Raw genomic sequence first — 12912 nt, forward strand, 5'->3', positions numbered from 1 at the left:
CTTTCCCCGCAAACAGAACGTCTGACCCCCTTTTCCCTCCCTCCTATGGAGAAGCTTCAAACCACCTCGCTTTCCCTATCTCCCTGCTGACTGCACCCTCAGATGGCCACCGGACTACCAGGCTGGTGCACAGCTAGGCAACTTTGATTTGGAAATTGGAGAGGGCATTTCTGGGAGGAGGAAGTGGTTGCGGGGGGGGGGGGGGGGGGGGGGGGGCGTGGAGGTGGGGGGGTGAGTCCCTCCTTGTGAGTGGTGTCTGGGCCTGATCCAGAATCAGATTTATGAGAGGCAGCTGTTGAGGGGTTGACGGACAGACAAGCGGGAGCACTCTGCCGCTGCCAGTGTTGCTCCACGGAAGCTCGCACCAGCCGCAGTGGAAGGGTCGGCTGTGCAGACATGGTAAGCACGCCTGTCTCTCCTCTCTCCTGCTCTCACGGAGGCTGCCTGTAAAGTCGCGTAACAGTGCTTTGTCTTATGTTTCGAGACTGATAGCCACTGACGATGTGTGTGTTTGAGCTGCTTTCTGAATAACACTATTTTCATGTGTAATTAACAAAACATGTCAGAAGCTGTAGTAGGATTTTCTTTTTTCTTTCCTCCAAGAAACTTTTCCATGGAAAGCGATGTGTAGTACAGTATGTCTGAGGGCTCTGTTCTCAAATGCTACTTTCTGTTTGGCTCTTTCTCTGGTACATTATTGTAAACACTCCTGGTGTTCTTCAGTTCCTTTTAAAATTAGGTCCATAGTCCCAGGCCTATTTTTAGTGGGCTGTGGTATTACAGCTCAGAAGAGTTATGCAGACAGCGTGATTAGACCTGGAAGAGCAAAAACCTCACGGGGCTTGTGGTGTCGCCTCAACACCTCCCTGAACTCCTCGCGGCGCCGTGTTCGCCCCCTGCCATAACTGCTTGTATTCTTGCAGCTCCATATGGAGAAGAAAGGAGCAATATCAGACCAAGGAAATCTCCACAGGCTACTGCGGTACTTGATCAGGTCAAGCTTTGCCACCACAAGGAGCCTGGAATCTCAATTAATGTCAGAGTCCTGTAGTTTGGGAAGACGGTGTTCAGCGGGTTGTAATAATTTCTTGTCAGAACGAAGGAGAAATAGAGAGCATGTTGCTAGGGACACTAATGTAAAAGAGGCACAAACAGTGTGCTTATGTCTAAACCTTTTGGGTTAGAATTTAGGGAGCAGGCAACAATTGAGGAATTCAGAAAGCTACTGAGATTTTCAAAAGAATATTATTTTATCTGGCTTTCATTTTTGTTTTTACTTGTATTTAAGAGGGGTGTATATATACCTATAAAGGCTTGCTGAGAGACGTTAGGAAAATGTGAGTATCTGACCCCAAACCAAGGAATGTTTGGATGAGTTGCCATGGGAATGTTGGTTTGGAATTGAAACCTGCAGGCTTTCCTCATATTTTTCCATGCACACTACAAAGCCTTTCCTTCAAACTTGGTATTGCAATGAATCTTCATTGTTGCTGGCAAATGATTGCTGTCTATTACATGTTAAAGGATTGAGCTTCTTAACAATTGTGCTGTCCTGTATGCGCCAGTGTGTTATGGTCTCTGAGAGAACAACAGTGTCCTAAACTTAACTGCTTTATGTACTGCAGAGGAGCGTTTTCCCCGAGAGGGAGATTGGAGATTAGTGCCTCACCCTGCTTGTATTGTCCTCATGCGAAATTGAGAATATTCGTCACTGTCATTTATTTAAAGCATAAAGCACGTGTGAGAGAAGCAGAGGGTGGACTGGATTCTGCTTAGCAGAGATATTCCATATCCAGTAGTCTGGGAGGCTTTGTTTCCTGCGTCGGCCATGACCCTCGGAAATGGGCTGGTTTTATCTTCACTGGCTGGACGGTGTTTATCGTCCCTTTTGAAATGTCTTCACCTGCACTAGGACCAGGAAAAGAGAAGAAAGGTGGCCAATCAGCGTGCATGCAGTGTGCTTCCGGAAAGCAGAACCCTTTTATGTTATGGAGCTACACTCAAGCATCTGCTGCTGTCACGAGGAATATATGAGTTCACAGTTGCAAGGCCGTGGAAAAATGTGTCGATTACGATTTGTAGTGGGCAGGCGACTTTCCACAGGAGATTAAACCTTCTGTAGTCTCACGCATGCATGCGCATGCTGAAAAAAGTGTGGGGAGACATAAAAGTACAACATCCTATTTTGCATTTTTACCTGCTAGAAAGCTTGGGCGGGAATAAAAAAAACACTCTGAGAACTTTTAATTAGTCTGTCCACACTGGCTGTGACTACAGAGATGGTTTTCCCTGTACATACGCAGTTCATATGAACATCTGATTCCACCATTTACATTGGGATCGCCGTGGTTTCGGGAAACGTTAGTTGCCTTAATATTATTAATCCACAATGTAACGCCCATATCATCTGGACATCATTTGCGACTCTTAGTTGACTTGGCAAAACAGGGAACGAAGAATTATAACAGTTTTTATCAATACAAAAGTGGAAGATTATGGCTTTCAGCAGAAACAGATCTTATGTAGAAAGGCTTCTGAAAAACAAAAGGTTTTGAAATAAATTCACTTAATCAGAAGCCAAGATTTAATCTCACTTGAATATCCCATCTTTTCTGAATGATTTAAAAACCTCAGTGTCAGATAACTCTGAAAACTCCTTCTATTCTCACTTATTGATCATTAATTTAAATGATCCTTGAATCAGATGCTTACATTATGCATATTTTAAATGTTATTAGTATTGTTTTGGATCTTGTATGTAATTTCATAGTGTAATTATACTCTAGCCCATATCACTGCTTTATGATATTTAAATTTTTCCTTACCTGTTATTAAATTTAAATTTGGCTGCTAGTGGTTGGTCACATGACTGATGTATGGATGGTCAGGGCATTGCCGTAGCAAATATCCCGCAGTGTCGTCCTTACCAGTGGAGAACGGTAACACATTTTCCCAGTTAATAAATCTTTCAACCTTTTAACTATAGTGTAGCTTGACTGTGGGAACAATTAACATGTAACACCACACAGACAACAACATGGTTACAATTAACGTGTAACACCACACAGACAACAACATAGTAACAATTAACATGTAACACCACACAGGCTGCATGGGTAATCCCAGATTCCACAGTCAAGCCTTCTCAGCCCCTGTGAAGTGTTACTAGAATGAAAAAACAAATCACTGGAGGTTCTTGGTCATTCTTTGTTTTTATAACCTATATGGCATCTCTCCAGAAACTGGAGAAGAAATACAAAATTCCTTCTTTACATTTCTCTACATGTCTACATCAGACATTTCATTACGAATCTAAACCATAACATCCATCCATGAAGAACATTCTACCCATAATTCCTCATTCCAAAGGGAGCGGTTTCTGGTTGCTATGACGAGGAGCTCGTGCTTGCGTGACAGGAGGATCTTGGTGTGGCTCAGTTAGTGCGCTCACTTAATACAAAACAGTTTTATTGAGTTTTTAAAAAATTGTTATTATTATTTATTTAAAAAAACTAAAAAATACATTTTTGCACAAAATGTTTGTGATGCCTGTACAGTCTACAAAGTGTAAGGTAGAAGGTGGAACATTGTCATAACAACTTTGGAAACCTGAATACTTTTCAGACGTTTTTGATGGAAACAGCTCACTGGTTCCCCAGTAGCCTGGACTAGAACATCCTAGCCAACATTCTTTGGCCAAAAGACATAAAATATCAGAAACTCAGAAGCCACAACAACTTTTGCGGCATTTGATGATTAGGATTCTTGTCAGTGATCCATTGCATGTGGAATGACTGAAGTATAATTTGACAGTTAGTTTAAAACATTTAGTAGGACACTATAACCCATATTAACCCATATTAAGTTATATTAACCCATACTAACCCACATTAAGCCACATTAACCCATATTTAACCATATAAAGCCACCTTAACCAATATTAAATCATAAGTCACATTAACCCATATTAACCAACATTAAGTCATAATATGAAAGTGTCACTGACCTTCCTTTTTAATTAATGTCATTTATTTATTAACTCACTAACATCAATGAATACGTGTGTCCAGATTTCACACTTACTCAGTAATATACTGGTTTCAGGACAAGTATCATTTTTGCTTTGCTTGCTGCTGTTATCTGTCTGCATACATTTTCCTGTTTGCTTTTCCTTCTCAATCCAGCAGTCCTCATTATTTCAAGGTTGAAATGTTTTGCTGTCCTCATCCTGTGATAAATGCTAATAAAACCTGCTTCAGAACTCTACGTAGGCTCCCCGCTGTCGCTAATGAACATTTAGTTCTATATATTTTTCGTTAGGTAACATTTTTAATGGACATTTTGCCTTGTTAGCTGTTTATTGCAAGCTTGCATGAAAAAATAAAGCCTTTATTTTTCTGTTGTCTGAGCCAGCTGCACCCTGTCCTGTAGAGTTCGATTTTTCTAACAGTTAATAAGGCTGCTGTGCTCGGAAACAGCTCTGCTGCGGGCCAACTGGAGCTCTACCTTTCTTTGTTTCCAACCCTAACGTAATGCAAACTAGACTGAGTCAATCTTTGGGGACATCTCAGCACTAGAGAAGGATTTGTTATACTGGGGTTAGGAGCTTTGCACGCTGGGAGTATTTCAGGAGCAGGCGCTGGATATACAGGAGGTGCAGATAATGTAGCTGCACACCAGACATCTACAGAATATAAAAGCATCAACCTGTTATGTCAAACTACATGATCCATCGAGCGTTTTATGTGTCATTGTGTGTGTGTCCCTTAACAGATGGTGCGTGAACAGTATGTTACCACTTTGAATGATACTGCTGTCCCAGCAACAGAAACTGAACACGTCTACAGGATCGGCATCTACGGCTGGAGGAAACGATGCTTGTATCTGTTTGTCCTCCTTCTCATCATCATCCTGGTTGTGAACTTTGGCCTCACGATCTGGATCTTGAGAGTGACGTGGTTTAATACAGTAAGTGCGGTCTGAGTGCCCGTCCAACACCTGTCGAGCTTCACTCACTCATCTCTCCATACTCCCATCCTGACCCAACGCGCAGTTTCATGTCTTTGGCGTGCGCAGGGAGGCATGGGATATCTCCAGGTGTCTGCAGACGGACTGAGGCTGGAGGGCGAGTCCGAATTCCTCTTTCCCCTGTACGCCCAGGACATCCACTCCCGGGAAGTATGTGGACCGTCCTGCGCAGTCGTTTCATTTCGTTCTGCATCGGTGTGGCCTTTCTGGACAAAATAATCACTCAGACACTGTTGGTGTGAGAGGTGATTTCTGAATATGGTGTGTTTGACAGATTGTCGTTGTACATTTGCTGCTGTACTACTGGTACATTCTCATTCTCAGCACCTAAGGCCAGCATTCAGGGAGAGATGATGGCTTTTTAGATGGGTTTTTTGGTCCACCCAGAGTTTGGTCATGGAAGGAAAGAACCGTTTTTGGCACATGCAAACATTGCCTTGTTCTCACACCACAAGCTGTGGAAGACCATGTATGGCTCATGAACATGAGCAGCTGGGAACATTTACTGCTGCTCCTGTGGTTAACATCCCATGGTTTTAGATTAGTGCGTTGTGGTTGAATTTCTTTGGGTTTTATACATTACATTGAAATGGAAGAGTTTTATCTTTTTGTAACAGAAACAATCTCACAGCAGTCAAGAGACTGGACATTCCATCTTTTGAGTTAATCCATTAGTTTATTTCACATGCAAATAATTCGGTATGTTCAGTGTTAGCATGTACATTTGTACAAAACTCTGTTTTCCACAAATCGATGTCACTCACCGAAGCGCTGCTGTTTTCTTAAAGGACTCAGCTCTGGTCATGCACTCCAGTGATAATGTGACTCTCAATGCTCGCAATGCCAATGGTGATGTAACAGGAAGTGTATCTGTAGGTATGAAGGCATCCCCCCCCCACACACACACACATACACACACACACACACACCGTGACTCCATGTACATTGTGTTCTGCTCTGTTCATGCCAGGTGGCCTTCGAGGGAATGTTTTGGGTAGCTTTGTACCAGTGTCATTCCCACTAAAATTTCTTCAAGGCAGAACTTTCTTCATTCACGAATAATCTTAGCGTTCCTTCTACTTCATTCTTTGCCGTCACTCTGCATTTTGGATCCCAGTGATGCTGTCTGAGGCTCATGGCATTAACTTCAAATTGGCCTATTTATGAGACTGAAGGCTCTTATGCTGAGAGATCTGAGGAGGAATACACAGAGAGAAGAGGCATGCAGCTATATCAGGGACAAATGACTTAATTAGTGAAATAGTTACCCTGGACGATAATGCATTAAAACGGGTAATGTACAGTCCGTCTCAATGGCCAATTGTAGCAAATTCTAATGACTATATTTGCCTGAGGTGATTTTAACCAAAGTTCACAGCCAGTGTGTTCTTCATTACTGAGAAGGACAAAGTTACACTCAGACCCAGGACATCTTTACTGGATTCTGAGCAAACCTTTAACCCAGACATACTCAGACTCATGCTGTACAAATGCTACTCAGTTATGAAGTTATGTCTTGTTGTAGCAGTGTGTTCAGTTGTGGGTATTGATGCAAACTGTCTTGCTTTGTCTGGTGTGTATCTCAGGTCCAGGACAAGCAAAGGCCTTTGGACAGCACTTCACCGTCAGCTCAAGCAGTGATAGCGCTCTGTTTTATGCTGATTCCAAAGAAGCAATTGTGGGGACAGGCAAGCTCAGAATTACAGGTACCACTGGCATTAAGAGCCAAGATAAACCTATGGGTCTGTCCGCTCTGGAGCACCTGGCACAGTCACACACAAACACCAATGGGGTTCGAAACTCAATGACTGGTGGTTTTTCTATCACAATTCTTTAAATTCACTCCTCCCCAGATAAAGACATTTAGATAAGTAGAGTGATGTAAAAAGTAAGATAAATGTGGGTGGAGAAAAAGTTGAACTGCTGGTATTTCTCAAAATCATATTTTCATACATGCAGTTTGTTGTTGGCCACATCTGTATGGAAACATCTGTGTGTAAATATGCTTCTGACGTCAATCTTGAATTTTTCAGATTTTAAGGGGAAAAAAATCTGTAAAACAGGTTTCATTTGGTCCCCTTCATTGTTTCACTTTATTATAAATAATCATTTCGTTTTGGAAATGGTTTCATTATAACACACCGAGCTTTTCCATGGGCTGTTTCTGTGCCTTGCATCCTTCGCTGTGTTCGGCGCTAGCAGATATGCCCCTCACCGTGGACTGGCGTCTGCGGACTCCCTTCATATGGCCTGGTCACTCTTCAGTCGAATGCTGGGAGCAAAGTCACCGTCTTTAAAAGTGACTGATAGAGAGCTGGCACCTGGCTGATCTGCAGTCAGACGAATGCCAGTGGCCTTAACCGTACTGCTCTGCTCCGACGTTCCCCATACACGCCTCTGCAGGGTCTGTTCTAGCTCCTTGCAGCAAGTGTGGAAGCCAAATGCAACAAAAGTGTTGGTGCTGCACTGGTTTGCTTCCCATTCATAGTTGTCATCAGTCACGTTTATCCACCGGATACACCCACACCAGTGCCTGTGCAGAAGCCTCTGGCCTTAACAATATCAGCATCTGATATTTCATGACACAGTCTTGCATGTGAGTGTACATCAATACTGCAGTAGCATCATGTAAGTGTACATCAATACTGCAATATCATGTGTGTATATCAATACTGCAATAGCATCATGTGAGTATACATCAATACTGCAATAGCATCATGTGAGTGTACATCAATACTGCAATATCATGTGAGTGTATATCAATACTGCAATAGCATCATGTGAGTATACATCAATACTGCAATAGCATCATGTGAGTGTACATCAATACTGCAATATCATGCAAGTGTACATCAATACTGCAATGTCATCATGTGAGTATACATCAATACTGCAATAGCATCATGTGAGTGTACATCAGTACGGCAATAGCATCATGTGAGTGTACATCAATACTGCAATATCATCATGTGAGTGTACATCAATACTGCAATAGCATCATGTGAGTGTACATCAATACTGCAATAGCATCATGTGAGTGTACATCAATACTGCAATAGCATCATGTGAGTGTACATCAATACTGCAATAGCATCATGTGAGTGTACATCAATACTGCAATAGCATTCAAGCAGCCCGGAGCTATTCAAGTTTCTCTTTCTTTTTTCTTTCTTCTGCTATTTATAATAGCTGAAGGAAGTCCACAGAGCCAAACACGGAAACATCTCGTCGTGTTTCATTTATCACATATTACTAGAAACCAACATAATTTGTCAACACGAGAGATACTAGAAGACTAGTAGTTTGAATGTTTTTTTGGTTATTTGTTTTAGTGTCAGTCTCCAGTCCCAGACCGAGGGTGAAACCATCAGTAACCGTGACACAGAAGCCTGTACACATCGGTCAGACCCGAGAGACGTTGTGAGAAGCTGTTAGCTGCCAGTGTTTCAGAGATGTTCTCCTTCTGTTCCACAGGTCCTGAAGGCGCACTATTTGAACACTCTGTTGAAACCCCCCTGGTCAAAGGAGAGGCTCTCAAACAACTTAGGTGAGTGTGAGATAACTGAGCAGGCATGAACTTGTGATCGTGGAGGTGTGTTCATTCACATATTATCTGCAGAACTATCAGCCATGAAAAGTGAAGATAATCACCAAGATTATGTTTGCTACTATTTTCGCCTGTAGGAACAGCTGAGGTACATAAACACCTGTTATTACATGTGTTAGATCATCAAAAGTGTGTCTTTTGTTCCATCATCCCAGTTTCAGCAAGATTTGGTAGTTAATGCTACTGTCGCTTTCAGTCATTGTACCGAATGTTAGCATTTGCGGGTTTCTAGAGCCCGGCATATAAATACATTCACTCCAAAGAGTCCTCGTGTATCTAAAAAGAATAGAGCTCGTTGATTTACACGTCATGCCGTCGCTTTGCAGCATATTGTGCCGTGTGCTGCCACCTTGTGGTTGTGTATCAGTATTACCATTCAACCCCGTGTCGCTCGCAGGCTGGAGTCTCCGACCAGGTTCCTGACCATGGAAGGTCCTAAGGGCGTTCTCATCAAAGCAGCCGCAGGCGCGGAGGCCAAGTCGAGTCTGGATGTTATTTTACACTCAACCGAGGGGCTCGTAAGTGAATAAGCACTAAACGTTAGCTTGCTCCAGTGTGTGTAGTGAATCTGATAGTAAAGTATTTAATAACTTGTGTGGTCACACCATTCCTTGAACAATTAACTTTCAATACACATACTTGCCTTTGCTTGAGCACAAAAAAAGGGGAAAAAATGTTTAACTGTGACTGGATTATTATGCTATAAGTGCTATTGGTTTAATTTTGTTATTGGTGCGAGGATATGTGTAAATATTTAAATAGCACGTAAACTATATCGTCCTGGTTCCCTTTTGCATGTTTTCTGCAGCTGGTTTTAGATGCGGAGACCGTTCGACTTCCTTTCTTACCGCTTGGAGAGGCTGGAACATCAGCGGACTCTCAGGGAGTCTACAACATGTTCGAGGTGTGCGTGTGCCCCAGCGGCAAGCTGTTTCTGTCCAGAGCCGGCGTGACCTCCACCTGCAGCGGGAGTCAAGAATGCTGAAGTGTGCATCACGCTCAAGGCAGCCACATACAGGCTAGAAAGGAAAGGGGGACGGATTCCCTTGAGAGGTTTTTTGTTGTTGTTGTTGTTGTTGTTGTTTTTATTTCTCAGGTGGATTGAAAAAGCACAAATTTCACATTTCAGTGATTTTAGACAAAGAGAGTGAAAGCACACCGTTGTCAGGCGCTAAGGTTTTCACCGGGCTCCATGCGCCGTGGTTTGTGTCCTGAGTACTTTATGTACACGGAGTTATTCACAGCCGGTTTGAAACACCACCGGTGTTTTGAGGTGGTTTGGGCGATTTCATAATTTTCTTTTTCATTACCTTTTAGAAAATGAGGCTGGGCACGAAGGGGCTGGTTGACAGCGCACATCCTATGCAATATGAATTAAAGGTGCAATAAGCAAAATTTGTGTAAACTTGTGTAGCTGAAAACTACTCAGCAGTAAAAGTCTTTTTTTAATGCCATCTCAAACAAGTCGGCTGACAGCTGTCTGTGTCGGTGGCACAAGCAGCAAACGAGCAGCCTGTTAAGTCAACGCTTGACAAAAGAAATTACTGAACCATGCAGCACTTGCATTTTTAATAGTGTACTGTGTTACTGATGTTATTCAACTGATTTGCAATACATGGTGTGAAAAATTCTTTTTAAGGCTAGACTGAATGCAATATATCTCCATTGGCATCAGTCTGCAGCTTCAACCTTTTTTCTAGTATTTTTTATTGCAAAATTACATGTAAATTGACCAGGGTCAAGATCAAAGGCAATGACTTGATAAACATTCTGAAATCAGTTTTGCTGTGGCTTTGTGAGAAGCTAGTTGGACTGCATATGAACATCGGGTGCAGTGCTACAGGGCCTAGGAAACTCCAACCAGCCCACGTATTTGTGGTTTTCTGATTCACTTGACAAACTTTGAAATCTTCCTCTGTGTTCAGTTAGGGAGTGTGAAGCTGCATGTCCAGTAATTGCGCTGCCTGAAAACTGATGCATGTTCATTTAAAACAGCCCAAGGATCTCATTCCAGAAACACCCTGGTTAGTGTGGTTTTGTCATGTACCAACTGTACCGAGAATAAAAAGATATACCATGTGATGTTTGTATATGTTAATAAATAAGGTGTTTGTGGTCTTTATCCTAATTGTCTATTACTGTGAGTGCACGGGCATTACTATACGCATGTCCTCATCAGTGGACATTACTATACGCATGTCCTCATCAGTGGACATTACTATACGCATGTCCTCATCAGTGGACATTACTATACGCATGTCCTCATCAGTGGACATTACTATACGCATGTCCTCATCAGTGGACATTACTATACGCATGTCCTCATCAGTATACATTACTATACGATTGTCCTCATCAGTGGACATTACTATACGCATGTCCTCATCAGTGGACATTACTATACGCATGTCCTCATCAGTGGGCATTACTATACGCATGTCCTCATCAGTGGACATTACTATACGCATGTCCTCATCAGTGGACATTACTATATACGATTGTCCTCATCAGTGGACATTACTATACGCATGTCCTCATCAGTATACATTACTATACGCATGTCCTCATCAGTGGGCATTACTATACGCATGTCCTCATCAGTATACATTACTATACGCATGTCCTCATCAGTGGACATTACTATACGCATGTCCTCATCAGTGGACATTACTATACGCATGTCCTCATCAGTGGACATTACTATACGCATGTCCTCATCAGTGGACATTACTATACGCATGTCCTCATCAGTGGACATTACTATACGCATGTCCTCATCAGTGGACATTACTATACGATTGTCCTCATGAGTTGTCAAGCATCTCTTGGCATGTTTGGTTTTTGCTGTGGTGTTAATAATAATTAATAGAAGGCAAATACAGAAATAGCAGGTCTTAAAAATGTACAGTTTTCCATTGATGAAATCTGAAATGATTGCTTGTAGACTCAGTGAAGGTCCATGGCTGGTATGGGGAAGACGGCTTTCTTCTCGTCATGGACTGTGAAGTTATTTCAGTGTGACCAGCAGCAGCTCAGCCTCACAGCTACAGCAAGTATTTGATTAGTTCTGTGTATCACTGGCTTTCCGTCACGATTGTACCACTTTTCATCCTGCTCAGAGGATGTTGGCGACAGGTGACATAATCACTGGCACCCACGGTGAAACTCGCAGGCAGGGAGGGTTAAAGTATTTCAGGAGGAGAGGAACGCTTAAAACTCTGAGAGCTTTTTAGGCAAAATGATTGAGACTGTTCTTCTGTTATTTTATACCCCTGAGATATAGCATCATAACAGAATCATCTCATAAATAAAAAAGTGAATTGTGTCCAGCATTCATATTAACTCTGCTTGTGGACGGAGCATCATTCTCATCATTCTGCTGATCCCCCCGTGGAACCTGAACTGGTGCCAGGTCAACTGCACAACCCGCAAATGGTACTGTGGGAATTTATTAGATTTATGGAACTGTCCATGTTAACAAGATATACACTGTTGAAACATCAACAAAAAAAAAAATACTGAAGCCAGTGTTTAATTTTAATCCCCAATGATCTTTCTTAAAACAAATAATGCACAGGTAAAATATATTATTTAAAATAAAACTAGCACCATATGAATAACTATGTTCCTCTTAATGAAAACAAAGAGAACTTCTTGATCAAACTTCTCCAAAAAAAGACAAGAGGTTGACATGTTTTAAAATATACACAATTACAAAGTGTTGCTGTTTCCTGATATGCAGCTACAAAAAAAAAAACAAAAAAAACCCCAACGAAACAAAACAGAACTGTCACAATTCAGCAGTGAAAGCGGATGTGAAGTGTCATCTATCATTTACTTTAAGAGGTGTCTTATAATGTATTTCTTTTTGTTTATGTTATGGAAAACCAGAAAAGATATACTTCTCGATTGTGCCCCTAGGTAACGTTCAGTCCTACTGTACAATGGAGGCACAAACGACGTGAATGAACAAGAGAGGGGAAGCATCATTCCTGTCTTATCAAATGCATTTCTAAAGTAAAGGTGTCACAGTCTAGGATGCACTTCATACATTAGGACCTTTAACTGGCTTCTGAAACTTTAGTGCTGCAATAGGTCATATGTCAGGAACCTACCTATATACACATACATAACTTAGAACCTAGGGGCCTCTCTCTCGCTCGCTCTCTCTCTCTCTCTCTCGTTCTCTTACTCTTTCTCTCTTTTTATATATATATATATATATATATATATATATATATATATATATATATATATATATATATATATATATATAT

At 41.7% G+C, this 12912-nt stretch overlaps 1 protein-coding gene across 1 annotated transcript; it reads left to right on the top strand.

Annotated features, from left to right (window-relative positions):
- Positions 1-300: 300 nt before the first annotated feature.
- sgcg (sarcoglycan, gamma) lies at positions 301-10757 on the top strand. Its single transcript, XM_027012018.2, has 8 exons — positions 301-399; positions 4774-4968; positions 5077-5178; positions 5817-5904; positions 6615-6734; positions 8503-8575; positions 9033-9153; positions 9444-10757. Exons 1-8 carry the CDS (start codon positions 397-399, stop codon positions 9618-9620), a joined length of 879 nt encoding a protein of 292 aa, XP_026867819.1. The 5' UTR covers positions 301-396; the 3' UTR covers positions 9621-10757.
- The last annotated feature ends 2155 nt before the right edge of the window (positions 10758-12912 follow it).

This window comes from Electrophorus electricus, chromosome 15 (assembly GCF_013358815.1).
Source record: "Electrophorus electricus isolate fEleEle1 chromosome 15, fEleEle1.pri, whole genome shotgun sequence".
In the NCBI taxonomy this organism is placed as follows: Eukaryota; Metazoa; Chordata; class Actinopteri; order Gymnotiformes; family Gymnotidae; genus Electrophorus; species Electrophorus electricus.

Excerpts from the sequence above, each read along its gene's own strand:
- sgcg (XM_027012018.2), top strand. Across the intron at positions 5,179-5,816 it reads AGGACATCCACTCCCGGGAA|GACTCAGCTCTGGTCATGCA; the intron begins GTATGTGGACCG and ends GTTTTCTTAAAG. Across the intron at positions 5,905-6,614 it reads AACAGGAAGTGTATCTGTAG|GTCCAGGACAAGCAAAGGCC; the intron begins GTATGAAGGCAT and ends TGTGTATCTCAG.